Source organism: Sebastes fasciatus, chromosome 14 (genome assembly GCF_043250625.1).
Source record: "Sebastes fasciatus isolate fSebFas1 chromosome 14, fSebFas1.pri, whole genome shotgun sequence".
NCBI lineage: Eukaryota > Metazoa > Chordata > Actinopteri > Perciformes > Sebastidae > Sebastes > Sebastes fasciatus.
The window spans coordinates 11,057,177-11,072,977 of NC_133808.1; the positions used below are offsets into that span (position 1 = coordinate 11,057,177).

At 42.2% G+C, this 15,801-nt stretch overlaps 1 protein-coding gene across 24 annotated transcripts in view; it reads right to left on the bottom strand.

Annotated features, from left to right (window-relative positions):
• Window positions 1–1,800: 1,800 nt before the first annotated feature.
• The window catches only part of mycbp2 (MYC binding protein 2), a 78,662-nt gene continuing 64,661 nt past the window's right edge, over window positions 1,801–15,801 (bottom strand). For 23 of the 24 annotated variants that reach the window (XM_074658742.1, XM_074658738.1, XM_074658752.1 and 20 more), the window contains 27 exons: window positions 15,599–15,768; window positions 14,876–15,123; window positions 14,605–14,772; window positions 13,969–14,126; window positions 13,680–13,879; window positions 13,315–13,464; window positions 13,059–13,219; window positions 12,728–12,884; window positions 12,367–12,591; window positions 11,412–11,477; window positions 10,888–11,127; window positions 10,708–10,797; window positions 10,536–10,616; window positions 10,190–10,456; window positions 9,773–10,056; window positions 9,559–9,655; window positions 9,309–9,428; window positions 8,384–8,485; window positions 8,168–8,296; window positions 7,902–8,034; window positions 7,659–7,762; window positions 6,171–6,359; window positions 5,975–6,082; window positions 5,550–5,759; window positions 4,047–4,154; window positions 3,305–3,470; window positions 1,801–3,187 (listed from right to left, as the gene is read on the bottom strand). In XM_074658742.1, the coding sequence (XP_074514843.1) occupies window positions 3,072–3,187; window positions 3,305–3,470; window positions 4,047–4,154; window positions 5,550–5,759; window positions 5,975–6,082; window positions 6,171–6,359; window positions 7,659–7,762; window positions 7,902–8,034; window positions 8,168–8,296; window positions 8,384–8,485; window positions 9,309–9,428; window positions 9,559–9,655; window positions 9,773–10,056; window positions 10,190–10,456; window positions 10,536–10,616; window positions 10,708–10,797; window positions 10,888–11,127; window positions 11,412–11,477; window positions 12,367–12,591; window positions 12,728–12,884; window positions 13,059–13,219; window positions 13,315–13,464; window positions 13,680–13,879; window positions 13,969–14,126; window positions 14,605–14,772; window positions 14,876–15,123; window positions 15,599–15,768 (4,247 nt within the window). In that variant the 3' untranslated portion in view covers window positions 1,801–3,071. The remainder of the gene's footprint in view (window positions 3,188–3,304; window positions 3,471–4,046; window positions 4,155–5,549; window positions 5,760–5,974; window positions 6,083–6,170; window positions 6,360–7,658; window positions 7,763–7,901; window positions 8,035–8,167; window positions 8,297–8,383; window positions 8,486–9,308; window positions 9,429–9,558; window positions 9,656–9,772; window positions 10,057–10,189; window positions 10,457–10,535; window positions 10,617–10,707; window positions 10,798–10,887; window positions 11,128–11,411; window positions 11,478–12,366; window positions 12,592–12,727; window positions 12,885–13,058; window positions 13,220–13,314; window positions 13,465–13,679; window positions 13,880–13,968; window positions 14,127–14,604; window positions 14,773–14,875; window positions 15,124–15,598; window positions 15,769–15,801) is intronic. The other variant, XM_074658736.1, reaches the window with a different exon arrangement.

Here is a 15,801-nt window from a genome sequence, read left to right on the forward strand (position 1 = left end):
AATGCGAAATGGCTGTTACGTAAAGATCGTCTTTGTTAAGAAGGATGACTCACTCCAGAGTCAGAAAAAAACACTATCTTGTTTTTCCTAAAAATGACTCTCTTCTAGATGGTAATATACATAATCGATGCAACTCACACTCTGCCTTTTATTTACTCCTCTACTTCATGCGGTTTTTGTTTTTTTGTTTTTGTTGTTGTTGTTTTTTACATTTATCCTTTGATATTGCAATATATTGTTTTTATTTGTTTGTTTGTTTTATTGACACAACAAACATGAATTACTTCTTTATTGTTTTCTTCCATTTACATGCATGTTCTTTTTAAATATCTATATATTGTAATTTGCTTAATGAATTGTATATATATGTTTTGGTTTTTATTTAGTTCTTTTTTTGTTTTTATTTATTATTGAATTGACGCTTTGGCAATATTGTTCACCTGACAGTCATGCCAATAAAGCAAATTTAATTGAATTCTTTCTATCTTTTTTTAATAATTTACACAATTTTTTTTTTTTATGAAACAAGAACTTGGTTATCGGTTTGTGAATGTACTGATATAAATTGCAGCTAAAAGTCTCAGATCTTGTCAATTTAATAAAAAAATCCAATATATTCACGTATGCAAATCGAAAGAGACCCAACCAAACTTACTTTACTTTAAATTACGTTTTAGTCCCTTTGAATGTCCTAAGCTAAATAAAAAATTATAATAAAAAAACTACACTGCTGTGGAACTCCCTTCCGTAGGAACTCAGGCTATTAAACTCTGTTTCTTCTTTTAAATCATGCCTCAAAACTTACCTTTACAGGAAGGCCTTTTTATAGCAATGCCTTGTTTTAAATTTAATTATTGTTGACTTTTTGTACTAAAGTCTTATGTTCAACATTTTATTTTGGCCTATGTTTTTATTCTATATTGTTTTTATCTTGATGTTTGCACTATTTTAACTTATGTAAAGCACTTTGTAACTATGTTTGGAAAGGTGCTATACAAATAAGGTTTATTATTATTATTTATTATTACATTGCTTTATTTCTAAGATGCTATTATTTAGTATGTATGTTAAATGCTAATTAGTGTGTGAAATTATCCCCAATTGTATATTTTTCCCATCACTCTCCACCTGTATTAAGTGATTAATTATATTCTCACTGTTGTATTCCATATATTGAATTGTACACGTTCTTGTGAATGGAGCATTAAAAACATGCTTAGCATAAATATTCATTTGTAAAACAATTTAGTTTTTATGTATTTTAAAAAAGTAAGAGTGAAATGATGATTCAAAAGAAAATATTTAAACAGAATTATTTCAGTCAGTTACAATGTCATCATTTAACGTTCCTCCTGCCATACTGTATGCAAATGATGTAATCATGCTAACCTATATGGATTTTGGTAATACCAACACACACAAAGAAAAAAAACACATTTTGAATCCCCTGGATGTTTACACTACAGACTGGCATGTAATGCAGCCCTTACACAGGTATTGCAGGTCATCAGTAGGGTTTATTTTGCCATTCAGTGAGACCTGACTGAATTAGTTTTGCAGTTTGGCACCAGGAAATAAATGGTAGAGTAATACATCTTTTTTTTCCCCCTAGTCTCTGCTGAGTTGTACAAGAGCTTCAGCCTTTTAAATTTGGTATTTGCAGAAATGATGTATACATGGCCCATTTAAGTCTCCAGCTGGATTTTGCACCCTTGTGTCTTCAATATAAAACAATCAAAGACCAACAGTGACAGTGGGTAATTTAATAGAAATGTCACCACTCATTAATGACACAGTGTATACTTTGCGAAACAGAGAACCTGGTTTATTACCATTCAACTCCATCCACCACAGATATTACAGAGCAGATTCACAAGTATTAAGCTTTTTTATATATAACAGCAGCTTTTTTTCCACACTCTGTTCCCCTGACCCCCCCGATCCCCCTGCCTCCTACTAGGGAAAAGCATTACAGGTGCACAATTTTATTTGGTGTGAAGACTGGCCCCTCAAATCATTCAGCTGTAATCAGTCTCACTGTGAGGTTTTTTGTTTGTTTTTGTATTACTGTAGGATTTTGGTACTTCTTTCTTTTTTCTTTTTTTTTTGTTGACAGAGCTGCAAAATAGGATTTACATCCACCATCATTCACTGCAGGCGCCGGGCTCCTCCTTCTCATATCCAGACAACAGAGGAGATCTGACATTTAGAAGAGGGGGAATTACGACCGTCTACTGTATAAAAATGTACAGTGGCTTTATTGACATACATTCCATAGGTTAAACAGCTGCAAAATAGGAGGCACACCCAGTATTGCACTTCATTAAAAGTTCTGGCTCAAAACATAACCCAGAATATCAAACAAAACTGAAGTGAAGAGTAGCAACTTCGGAATACAGCTATTTTGAATAGTATCATTATATACAAGATTAGATAAATCGTACACTATTTTCCTCCCGAACATAATATTCTTAACAGTCTTATCCACCTTTCTTTTTTTGTCCGTCAACCCATGATGCACTTGACAGTGGAGAATACTGTACAAGATTACGAAAAAAGTTTACATACAACAATATTTTAAATTTATAGTTAGGAAGCTGGAAAGACGGCCTGTTCCTTTTTTTTTTTTTTTTTTAAACCACGCTGATCCACAGTTGCCTTTTAAGCAAAATTTATTTCATATTCAATGTTTAATCTTGTATTGTTACACTTTCAGTGATCAGGAGGTGTGCAACGTCTATAGAAGCCGAGGGAATACAACGGCCGCATGCAAACACGTCACAAGATATTTTCTTTTTTTTTTTTCTTCTTTTTTAAAATTCTATTGTTCTTTTTTTTCCCCATTCAGGTTACTCTGAATCCAAAAGGAGCCACAGCTCGTGTTTGTAGCGGAGCCCCGGATATTGATGTTGGTAGAGGGAGCAGACCTGAGGACTCTTGGCGGAGGATAGAAACCTGGTCCGGTGTCCAGGAGACTTGACAATGCAAAGAGCCAAGCTTCATGACTGAGCTTCAGCAGCAGCCAGAAATCACAGTAGACAAACTGGTTTTCAGTAGAAGTCTTGTGTTGTTTAGAAGGTGTGGGCATTTCTGCACACCCCACAGCCCAGGGCGAACTCCTCCCCCGTTGGTGGGTGGACCACATGCAAAGGACACTCAGTACCCTCCAGCTGTTTGCCTTTGGGCCCTGTGATAGAAAGGACAAGGAAAACAGCTTGCTTATTTATTTCCTTATGGTTATTTCTGTCAGTTTGAATAATTTAACATTTTCCAGAAGAGTGTATTCAATAGACTCATTAGGCACCTGCAGGACAATGGGGTAGTTCCTCCTTGGGGACACTGGTCATCCTCTGGAAGTCATCATGACAGGCGTTGCAGAAGTGTGTGGTGCCAAAACAGAAGAAAACAGCCACCGAGCAGCAGTACCGGCATTTATACTCCAGGAAGTCTGTGCCGTGCTTGGAGCACATCTGGTGACAAGTAAACAAGAATCCGCAGGGGAAGAGTACATATGAGCATATTTCTTTAAAAGGAACAGTCACACATTTTTAGAGATATGTTTATTCGCCTTGTTGCCGAAAGTGAGACGAGAAGATTGATACCAGTCTCGTCTCTGGTTTTCTGGCAACCTCGCAGTGAGAAAAAGATTCAAGGTAGTCACTGCTCCCCGCCAAGAAACTGTCTAGCAATTAAATCCCTGTAAAACCACAATTTGACTCCTTCACATTTTGTTTTTTGTATGGATTACAACAAACAAGATATAACATGTTAACTAGTGAGCTTTAGAGGATTTGGTAGGAGGATTTAGTTACCTTCAGACAGAGGCTAACTGTTTCCCCTTGTTTCCAGTCTTTGTGCTAAGCTAAGCTAATTACCTAATGAATACAGGGTCATATTTAGCATACAGACCACAGAGTGGTATCAATCTTCTCATCGAACTCTTTGCACGAAAGAGAATAAGTGTATTTCCCAAAATGTCTAAAAGAAAATGTTTCTTTTAAATTGGGCCATAAGCCATGATCCTCTCCCAGGCATCATTCACCCACCTGAGCCCTGGAGACATCTGAGCATGCTCCACAGATCAGCTCACTGGGGTCGTAGTCGTCTCCCTGTCCGGCCTCCGCATCGCAGCGAGCCTCTCCCCCAAAGTAGGCCTGGATATAAGGGCAACAAAGACAGTCCAGTTTCCGTGCATTTTGTACTTATTATGAAACATCCCCCGACATCATACTGGTATACTGGGATTCAAATTTCCAGACGAGGAGGCAACTTGTAGGAAACCCTCCTGAGACGGGAGGCATATTGGATTACTGAATTAGAGACTCTTACACCTTTGGGAATGAATGAGGAACTGGATCTCAGGGTCCTCCTGTAAAATATCCTGTGAAACAAACTTTCGTGCTCACCACCACTAGATATAACGTGTTTTCTTCCTTGTTGGGCCTATCCTCCCGAGAATGTGTTTTAGTGTATATGTATATTTTGTATATTTATGGGTGGACCTAAAACCATGGGACAGGCATTTATATTCTGTGTACTTTGGGTTATGTCTTATATATGTATACTAGGGCTGTCAAAGATAACGCGTTAACGCAAATTCGTTTTAACGCTACTAAACTAACTAAACTTGAGATTTTTAGGTTGTAGTGGGCTCAGTTTTAAAGCTAGAGTGAAGATGCTGGTATCATATGAAACTAAAACAACAAAGGGGATCCATTGGTACCAACCATGTCATACTAGCTTGTCAGGAAGGAGGCTGAATAATGCTCCAAACTTAGGCTTAAGTTTTGACAAAGAAAAACTGGCATGGGGCAACTGGCATTTTCAAAGGGGTCCCTTGACCTCTGACCTCAAGATATGTTAATGTAAATGGGTTCTATGGGTACCCACGAGTCTCCCCTTTACGGACATGCCCACTTTATGATAATCACATGCAGTTTGGGGTAAGTCATAGTCAAGTCAGCACACTGACTCACTGACAGCTGTTGTTGCTTGTTGGGCTGCAGTTTGCCATGTTATGATTTGAACATATTTTGTATGCTAAATGCAGTACCTGTGAGGGTTTCTGGACAATATCTGTCATTGTTTTGTGTTGTTAATTGATTTCCCATTATAAATATATACATACATTTGCATAAAACAAGCATATTTGCTCACTCCCATGTTGATAAGAGTATTAAAAAACGTATTAACTAATAATTGACAGCCCTAATGTATACCATTAACTTAAAATGTCATTTTAATAATGTCAAAGGGGTTTTGAATGAATGCGTGTTTACCTATGTATGTTGTTTTTCTACTGTAGGGTGTTTTGAGCAATTGGCCCTTTTGTGTATGAGCATTGACCCAACAAAGTTATCATGCAATCATGAGCTATATTTAAGCACTGTGTCACTTTGCGATTGTTATGTCTTGAGACAGGTCCTTACGTCCGAAATGTCAACTGCGGGAATTGCCTGTTTTTATTTGGAACTGGAAATAAGGGCAACCATTCATTTTCAACCCCTAAACAACATTTAAAGTTAAAATGACTTTAGGTTATATAGTACCTTCTTGCACTTGAAGCAGACATAGTATGCGTATCTGTTCATGGCAAAGCCTGCAGGGTCGTTGTGGAAACGTGCTCCTGGTGTGGTTATTGCCTCGCTCTTATGTAGACCCTCATACTCCAGCCTCATCAGAGCCTTTCTCCTCACATCCTCATAGAGCTCCTTGATGGGGTCCAGCAGGTCCTTGATCACCGAGTGATTGATTTTGTTCTGCAGGCAAACAATGAAACGAACAAACCAGACCACATTCATAAAGGTAGTACTGTTGAGTTTACAGCATGTGTCAACGGCATTTCACAAAGATAGCAGTGAACAAAGCAGTCGTACAGTCAAGGTGTCAACTTCAAGGTGTGGCGGAAACAGTTTGCAACCTCTTTGTTGCTGGGTTAATCTCCTCAGTCAGAGAGGCTCAGGTAACCTCTTACCTTGCAAATGGGACACAACATGAACCCAAACGTGATTCGGGGCCCGAGCCAGCGATTTTCGAGAACACGACGAGTACACTGAAGGTGGAACACGTGAGTGCAGTCCAGCTGAGAACAGAACAAAGAGTTGAATGAGAAAAAAACTTGAAGTGAAACTCTTCCACCTAAAGGACAAACAGTGTATATTTAGAGCTACCTGTACTGCCGGAGCAGCAGAGAGGGCCTCTGTGAAACAGATCATGCACATGTCGTCTGCGTCCTGTTTCAGACAGCCAGTGTTCTTGTCACAGCCGTGCAGACACGGAAGGCAGGCCTCCTCATTCTTGACTCCTCCACAGGGGTGTCCACAAGGATGAGTTTTACTGCAGGCCAGTTTAGCGTACTCCTGAGGGAGACAACATCAGAGAAAGAGGTAAGGCTAAGGAACTACAGTACTTGTGAAATATACACTTTAGTACATCCTGTAGCTCTACATTGCTTAATGTGTATCTAGTGTAGTTTGGTCCTCTCTGAAGTGGGTGGACAACGCCTCATAAATTATTTGTAAGACTCATCACAGACCGTTCCTTTTGAGGGAATCAAGGAAGCCTCAAAGGAGGGGATGCTTCAGCTCCATCAGGCTATGCTTGAATCCATACTAATCCTTTCATGCATTATTAATATTCTACAACAATATTTCCACTCAGCAAAACCTCAAATTCCTCTCCTCAGGAAAAATACCAAGAGTATTTTCCTGAGGACTCCGTTAACACCATAATCCTTAGGTTTGGGAATAGGATCTGTGTTTTGAAGTAGGTACAGTGTTTAAGCTGGTTAAGGTTATTTTTCTATCTTTAAAATATATTTATAACTAGTTAACATAGCTATATTAGAATACAATTGCATATAAGGAACAAAGAGAAAAGCACCTGTTTTTCTAGAATGGATAGATAGAAAGTAGTTTTCATTATTCTGGGATGCCTAACAACATCAGGCAAAAGGACTGCCGATAAAAACTAGCCTCTCTGCTAACTCGGGTACATTTACATTTGAACACATTTTATTAGTCTTTTTGTTTTGCCATTTTGTTTGCACTTTTATTTTTTTATATACTTCTTTTTTTTGTATACATGTGTATATATGTTCTATATATTTTTTGAAACAAACAAAAACATGTATATATTTTTAGAGCTAAACTTTGTCTTCAAAACAACTAGAATGAATGCCTTGCGGTTGTATGCCTCCGCCAACCAGTCAAGTTGCAGTTTACATCCATGTCTTTCCAAAATGTCATCACTTCATCATTTTATCCTTTAAACGCCTTTAGACATTTGTGTGAACTTGTCATAATTATTGTCATAATTAGCATATGAATTTTTGAGTTATGGCCAAAATGTGTTTTGTGAGGTCACAGTGACCTTTAACCACCAAAATCTAGTTCTAATCAGTTCATCCTTGAGTCCAAGTGGACGTTTGTGCCAAATTTGAAGAATTTCCCCTCAGGCATTCCTGAGACATCACATTCACGAGAATGGGGCAGACAACCCAAAAACATAATGCCTCCGGCCACGGCTGTCGCTGGCACGGAGGCATAAAAAGGAACCCAGTGATTACAGTTGTAATGAGCTACACAGAAGGCCAGAAATGACAAGACGTCCAGATAATAAGTGATTAAGTTGTCTTGTTAATAGTTGATGTTCAGTACCTGGCAGTCTGGGTCTGAGCAGACACTGCCCACTGCAGACAGCTCGGTGCCATTCCTCGTACCACAGAACCTGCAGGCATCGGAGCTGCTGGAGGCTGGTTTACCTGCAAAAATAATGACTTTACTGTTAATAGAATTACACAATTTAAGCAGTTTTTTCAATAACAAATTTGCAGAAATATAATATATATAATCATAGCCCCCCCCAAAAAAGCACAGTGGTATTCTATGTTGCTATGTTACCTGTGTGCTCTCTGAACTCCACCATTGCTTTCATGGTCTTAGAGTCGGCCAGAGCCATGAGCCAGAAGAGCTTGGTCCTTCCACAGCCTTCATGGAGATCCACCTTTATGGCCTCCTCTTCCTCCTTGAACACCTGAAAGCAGCCATGAAGACAAGATTAAACACCCGTTCTACTCCTCATGCCTTCTATAAATTGATTCATATTATCCAACTAATCAGCAGTTAACACTATCGGAAGAATCGTCACGCTAACGGCCAACACTAACCTGTCTCTGGTGAGAGCGCGTGCGTCGGTGCAGGTGGAGGAAGCGGTCACAGTCGGTGCAGAGGTTGCCGCACATGTTACACAGGATGATGGCTGCTGTCTCGCCGTCGTCGTGATTGTCGCACATAGGCTGTGGATAAAAGGAGGAGGAAATCAATTTCTTATTCTTTTGATAATCTGTTATTTTCACACAGTGTAGCTCTTAGTCTTCTCTCACCATCTGCTTCTGCTGTCCATCTTTGCCCATCCAGCGACCAGAGGACAGCCTGTCGACATGGTCCTGGTCCAGCACACACAGTGAAGCCAAAGCCAGCCACAGCTACGAGACAGGACAGGATATAATATATGATTATTAGGGCGGTCAATTGATTAAAATATTGAATCACGGTTATTAATATTTGCATGATTGTCCATAGTTAATCGCAAATTAATCACACATTTTTCATCTGTTCATAATGTACCTTAATGGGAGATTTGTCAAGTATTTAATACTCTTATCAACATGGGAGTGGGCAAATATTCTTGCTTTATACAAATGTATGCATATATTTTTTTATTGGAAATCAATTAAAAACATAAAACAATGACAAATACTGTTCAGAAACCCTCACAGGTACTGCATTTAGCGTAAAAAATATGCTCAAATCTTAACATGGCAAACAGGCAACAACAGCTGTCAGTGTGTCAGTGTGCTGACTTGACTATGACTTGCCCCAAAACTGTATGTGATTATCATAAAGTGGGCATGTCTGTAAAGGGGAGACTCATGGGTACTCATAGAATCCATTTTCATTCACATATCTTGAGGTCAGAGGTCAAGGGACCCTTTTGAAAATGTCCATGCCAGTTTTTCTTCGCCAAAATTTAGCATAACCTTGGAGCTTTACTTAGCCTCCTTTGCAACAAGTTGTATGACGTGGTTGGTACCAATGGATTCCTTAGGTTTTGTAGTTTCATATGATACCAGTTTCTTCACTCTAGCTTTAGAACTGAGCCCACTACAACATTAACAACTGCAAGTTGCATAAATGCATTAAAGAATCTAGTGGCATTGAAACTTTGACAGCCCTAATGATTAACTAATACCCAGTAGTTGTAAGCATAGATACATGCTTTGTGTATGATGGCATTTGATTCCATACCCTTGTGGTGGCGATACAGCGTACAGGAGACCGATGCTCCTCCTCCATTTTGGTCAGGGCTATGATGGTCTCAGCTATTGCATTTTTGGTGACTCTGGACCAACCGTCTGAAAGGTGTCCCTAAAAACAGAAACGCAATATATGATAACATGATATTTATGACAAACATGACGAATGTGGTTTTGTGTCAAATTAGGCTCACACAGTGTTAAAGGGAAAGATAGATTTAAAAAAAAAAAACGGAACTTACAGCTGCCATGTCTTTAACCAGCTTTATGATGATCTCTGCTATCTGAGGAGGAGTGGAGCCTTTCATCCACCAGTGGCTCTCTCCCCTGCGGATGTAGCTGAGTATGACAGAAAGGGGCAATAAGTATGAAAATCAAAGGAAATTGCAAAGAAAAAAGTCTCATATAATAACATCTCTTTCAGAATTTCATTAGGCCTAGTGGAAACAAACTCACCTGGAGTTGAAGATCATGGGCAGCGTGACGGTGGTGACCCCTTTGCCTGCAGCCATGCCGGCCGTGCCAGAGATGGTGGTGCCTTTGGCTTTCAGCTGCACAGTGAGGGCTTTTGCGATGCAGCCCAGGAACATGTCGAGGATGCAGAGCTTGTTCCAGTCGCCCTTTTCTGTGGAGTGTATGATGTCGCTGATGTCCGCTGGCGGCAGAGCCTTCACCCCGATGATGCTGGCAAGTCGTACGGGTGTAACCTCTGGAAGGACGCGTCTAAGCAACGATGTGACCTGAGATCAGATGGCAAACAAGAACATAAGGTGTTTAGCGTCGCAAGGCATTTACCTTAAAGGTTCAGTGTGTAAGATCTGGCGACATCTAGCGGTGAGGTTGCAGATTGAGAAACACTGTACTCTCGCCCACCTGTCTCTGTACTCTGGGGGAAGCCGTGTGCAGCAGAGAAAACAGGTCTTGCATGAGTGTTAGCTGCTGAGCTAGGTACTGGCGGCCGACGTTTGAGCCGCTCAGGGCCAGCACCATGGACAGGAGCTCAAAGCAGTAGGCGTCTGAGGAGGCGTCGTCGTCACTGGGCTGGGAGTTAGCGTTCTCTTTGCTGGAGATGGCGTGCTCCCACTCCTCCCTCACGCGTGTGGCCTCCATACGGATGGCCTGGACGATGTGCGCGCACACCTGGAAATGAATACGCACATTAAGTTAAGAGGGCTGAGATTATAATCCCGTTGAATGGTTTGAAGAAATTACTAATTACCTGTTTCTGGAGGTTGGTGAGTTTGCTCCTGCTGAAAATGATTCCCACCATGTGCTCTTTAAGGTCTGCGTCAGACGGTGCCTATTCATAAAAAAGGTGTAAAACGTCAGGTTGAAGGTCACTAAATATGTGAGTCAGTTAAACAGCACAGGTAAATTGTCACAGTGCAGACCTTGTCTTCTCCTTCGGGTGACGAAAGGAGGTTTTTCTCCTCCTGCTCTGGAGTCGGCTCTGCATCTCCGCAGATAAGTTTTCCAAAGACCTAAATGCATACAACGAAGTAAACAGTAAAGTTTCCGAGAGACAGCAGATATTTGTCAAGCGGTTACATGGATGAAGCAGTCGGACTGACCTGCGAGGTGATGAGGCGAAACACTCGGAGAGTCTCGGCCTCACAGTTCTTCTGCTGGGCCATGCTGGCTGAGATCTGTCCTAGGATCTTGATGCTCTCGCCCTCTTTCCAGCCGAGGACCTTCACCTGGCGCACCCTCAGGGTGTTCTCCGGACCCTTCAGTTCCACCTTGATCACATGATGATCCCCTCCAGGAAGCTCACTTGTCACCCAGCCCATGTGACGCGAGTCCAGGTCAACCTTGGATGAAAAAGACATGAGAATGTTCACACTGTTCTGCCCCAATGTGCATGTAAGTCTGTACTATATTGTAATGCTAGATCAACCAAGGTGCACCTTATAAAAACAACCCACCAATACTTTATTGTTTCTGCACTTAAAAATGAGTCAATGTGATTTGGAGAAGAGACAAAGGAATCAATCTACATATATATACAGCTTTATATAGCACACCACACGGTTCAGACTTTAAACATACATGTTACACTGTATTCCCACATTACTGCCAAAGAAAGTGACCATACCTGTTTGATTCTGCAGAGGTCCTCTACTGCTTTTCCACATAGGAATGTAACTGATGTGACTTTGTTCTGTGGATATGACAGAGGGAAATTCAGCCTTTATAAATATATTATCATCAATTCCACCTTGGTCTTTAAAGGGACTGTATGTACATTTTTAAACATATAAAGGTTTTTTAATTTTTTTTTGTGCCAATGTGTGAACAGGTTGTAATCTAACCTAAAAAATGAGACCTTCCGTGACCTTTTGGGTTTCCTCTATCAGCCTCTAGACTGATTTTAATGTGAAGAATGTAATTTGTTTTTTCCGGGAAAATCCAACGGATGTGAAGTCATGCAAGCTCGTGAGTGCCTTTACTCTCTTCAGTTTCGCTACAGGGCTAACAGTTTGCAACAATAGCTAGCGTTCGGTTAGAAATGGAGCCCGCTAACATCAACAAATGACCTGCCCCCACCACAACTCAGCCTCCAAAACAAACTCCACGGAAATCACAAAAAAACAAAGTTATAGCTCGTCTTGCAAAACAGGAATGTGACATCGGGGGAAAACTAGGATCAACATCGGCCGGGCCTTCGATTCATGGAGGTATCTTAGTTTGGTTTTGGGTATCAAAGCGAACCCCGAGCTGGCAACATTCCTATTAGACATGTAAGATAACATTACTGCCAAGCATGTTAAATATATAGAGATATTGTGGTTTTAGCTGGCTAATGTTGCTAACATTAATCAATATGATGCCTGTCAATCACGTTCACGTGTGTGTCGCCTCACTGTTTTGACCGGTGCTCGCTCGCGTCTACATAGTGCGAGCATAAGCGCGAGTGCGAGCAACAGGGCGCCGACTGTCGTTGACTTAAAGGCCACTGGTGTCACTGTTAACAAGCAATTTCTGATTCTTACATAGAGCCCCTTTAACTTTGCATTTATACAGTGGCATTGCTGCTTCTGCCCCCTTACCCCGATGTCTCTGGAGTTGTCCACATGAACCGTCACATTGGAGGCGTTTAAGCCCTTCACACAGCTGATGGTGATGCTCTTGGTTTTGTTCTTGTCCTCATCTCCAGACTCCCAGAAGGTTTCTGTGGAGCCGTCTGTTAGGCTGCCAATCATGGCGGGGCGGCTGGATGTCTTGATGTCTACTACACTGGTCAGATCCTTCAGACAGGTCACCAGGCAGAGGTCCTATTATCACACACAGTCAGGTTAGAGTACGTCATAAACACAGATGCATAACAAACAATAAGACTGTTAGTTCAATCCATGCTGACCAACAGAAAACAGATCTGATGTGTAAGTAAGTAAGTGGTTGTTTTCTTGCCTGGCTCATTGCTTCGTAGCCTGACTGCACACTGATGTTGAAGCTCTCCTCGCTGTCTCCATCATCTGACTTGGACAAGATGTTGTTGATGTGATGGAAAACGTTGCTCTGGTGGAGGAACTGGTGGTCGGACTGCTTGAACTTGAGACTCCAGCACCTAGAAGGATAATCAATAATATTTTTGACCGTGTCTTATCTTTCTGACAGTTTAATTAAATACAGATGTCAAACCTATTCCCTAACATTTAGAAAGAAGGAGAATATGTGACTTTGCCCCTGCATTAGTATAATTTGAATGATGGTATCATTTTTCAGTCATTCAGGATCGTACCTAAGCGCCATCTGCTGAAGTGAGCTGCCACTAGGAAGTGACATCATGAGGTCAGAGATGGTCTGTAGGAGGCGGTGGAAGGTGTGGGGGAGAGGATGGGCTGCCTCCCCAGCGATAACAATGTCTGACAGAGGGTGTTCACAAACGCCAAGGTCTCTTTCCTGTGGGGCGCAGAGTGGAGATGTTCACAGTTAGAAGACGAAACAACAAAGCAAAAGTAAAGTGGCGTGGTTCCTGACGTTTAACCACTCATTACCTGTTCCACGTTTTCTTTGTTCCCCTTGTTCTCGTCTTCTTCCTCGTCCTCAGGTTCAAAGGGCGATGGGGTGAGAGATGCTACAAAATGCCAAAGGATGTCGTGCAGGGAGGTGGTCTGGATCACATTGCACAGCAGCCAGTTGAAGGCCTGACAGGGACACCAAGAGAAAATCATACCAATTAGTCTTCTTACGACACACAAAAGAGTCCAACTTAAGTCTATGAGCTAATTAAGCATACAAATCTAATTGATTACCCAGCCAACTACAGTAATTGCCTATAACCCTGAGTCACTGCTGAATAAATAGCAACAATTAAAGCAAGACTGAGCTCTGAGATTCAGAGAGATATCGCAGCCTGTACCTCCATGGCAAACACCCTGCAGGCAGACTTCCTCAGTGCATGCCTCATGGCCACCTCCAGGCCCTCCAGGTCATGGTGCTGGATAACAAAAGCCAGGACAGGCCACTGGAAGTTCCTCTCCCCCTTACTGAGGGAGCCGTGGGCCGAGATCAGCCTGGATAGCTCCGGAGACGGGTGCCGTAACAGGGAAGATCCTACCTCTGTATGGGGAGGGACAGGGCAGGTTGATGTTACAGATGCTGCTCACTAATCCTTAGGTATCACTTGTCAATCGATCACGTGTCATTACCTGCATCACCGCTGTGAACCCTGCGCCTGGGCACGGCTTTGACCCGGGCCGGAGAAGGCGAGTGTTGCTTGTCATACTCGGATGCTACGACTGAGTAAGACCTCTGAAACACTGTGCGCTTAGCTGTATCGCTGTCTGTGATGGGACTGGTCTCAAGACTAAAAGAGAGCAGAAGAGGCACAAAGATCATAAAGACATGCATTGACAAAAAACACTTAAATGAACCTGAGAACAGAGCAGCCAGGCTTTTGTACTGTAGATGAGGCTGGTCATGATAAGGAGGCACAACAATTAAGGAACACTTTCTGAAAAAAATGCTTGCTGTCACACTATGTACAGTAGGGTGCCGGGGAGGGAGTGGGAGTCACAGAACTACCTATTTGTAAAGGTTATATCTGCACCTGCAATGACAAAATGGCATTATCTGCTGGTCTGCTCTGAACATGGGAGAATCATTTCAATGGGAACCATGACTGCCATGACTTAAATAGCATGCATGTATGTAGTGTATGTCTGTCATGCATAAACAGTAGAAGATGGTGTATGAGAAAAATCTGTAATGCCGCGATTGACTCGTTTGATGTAAGCATGCTAATGAGTGGAAGTAATTAAAAACATCGTGCTAAGATGTGTTACCTGGGGGGCATTGATTTCATGTTGTTCTCTGGTTCTTCAAACACATTGGGACAGGCATCAGGGGTGACTGAAATGTAAGGTGCAGGAACAGATGTTGAGCGCAAATACCTCATCTCATCTTGGAAGAGATTATCGTCTTGGTAGGCCCCAAAGTTCTCAGTGTGTTGTCTGGAGGATGAGAGGAGACTCGAATCATTATAGAAGCATGTGTCACTGTGGAGTATTCTTATCTATATCAAAGCAACCTGTTATTAACTGAGCTGTTAGCTACCTAGCTAGTGTCTGAAGGTAGAGGCAGCCCATTTTATTGGGGAGTTCGTCCGACACGCCCTCCTTGAGGCTAGGAAGCAGCTGGGAGTGCAGGGGCCGGGGAGGGTGGTGGCACAGCATGCTGGGCTCGGCGGCACTGCTGAGGGAGAGCAGGAACAAAGCGTTTGCCCGAATCACCTGGTGGGCCTCCATGGTGGGCAGCGCCCTTGGAGTCTTCACCTGCAGGGGTTTCTTCCTGGATTGCTTCACCTGGCAAAGAACATGCAGATTGGTTTTGATTCAAGTCTAACTGCTTGGCGGCTACCTCGCTGAACTACTGTGTCTCTCGCGCATGTGGCGTCCACACAGACAGCGTTGCCAGCCAGCCCTTTCTTTCTACACAGGGTTGGCCTTTCATAACGGCCATTTCATTGCATTATAAATGTAATTTACATGTGTGCTCATTTGTAAATAATATAAATAATCCACAATTAGAAGCCGGTACTGTGACATATTCTACAGATACAGATATTGAAACTGTGGTAATGTTGCTGGTATGATGTCAATATACGGTCAAAGATCTCCAATCTTTAGAAGAGACGCAGACGAGCCGAGCCTGAGCCGCGCTGCTTACGCAGGCAGTGTGGCCCGGGCGTAAGAAGTCAGTATGATGCACAAAGCTGACAGTGCTTCAGTAAAAGAGCGACACACATTTAAGCCCTAAAATCTTGCAAAAGTAGGCTACCTTTTCCCTGGCGGCAGTCTGTTTCTCTCTCAGGTATTTTTCCCGACAGCGATCACACACCAGGTACCAGGTGCTGCCTCCTATGCCTCCATCTCCACAGTTCCCAGCCCAACCACCACAGAAGTGGCCAATGCTGTTGTAGCCCTGGCCTCCAGCATAGCGGCCACAACCTGCCACGCAAATACCAAGGAGGGATGTTAAAG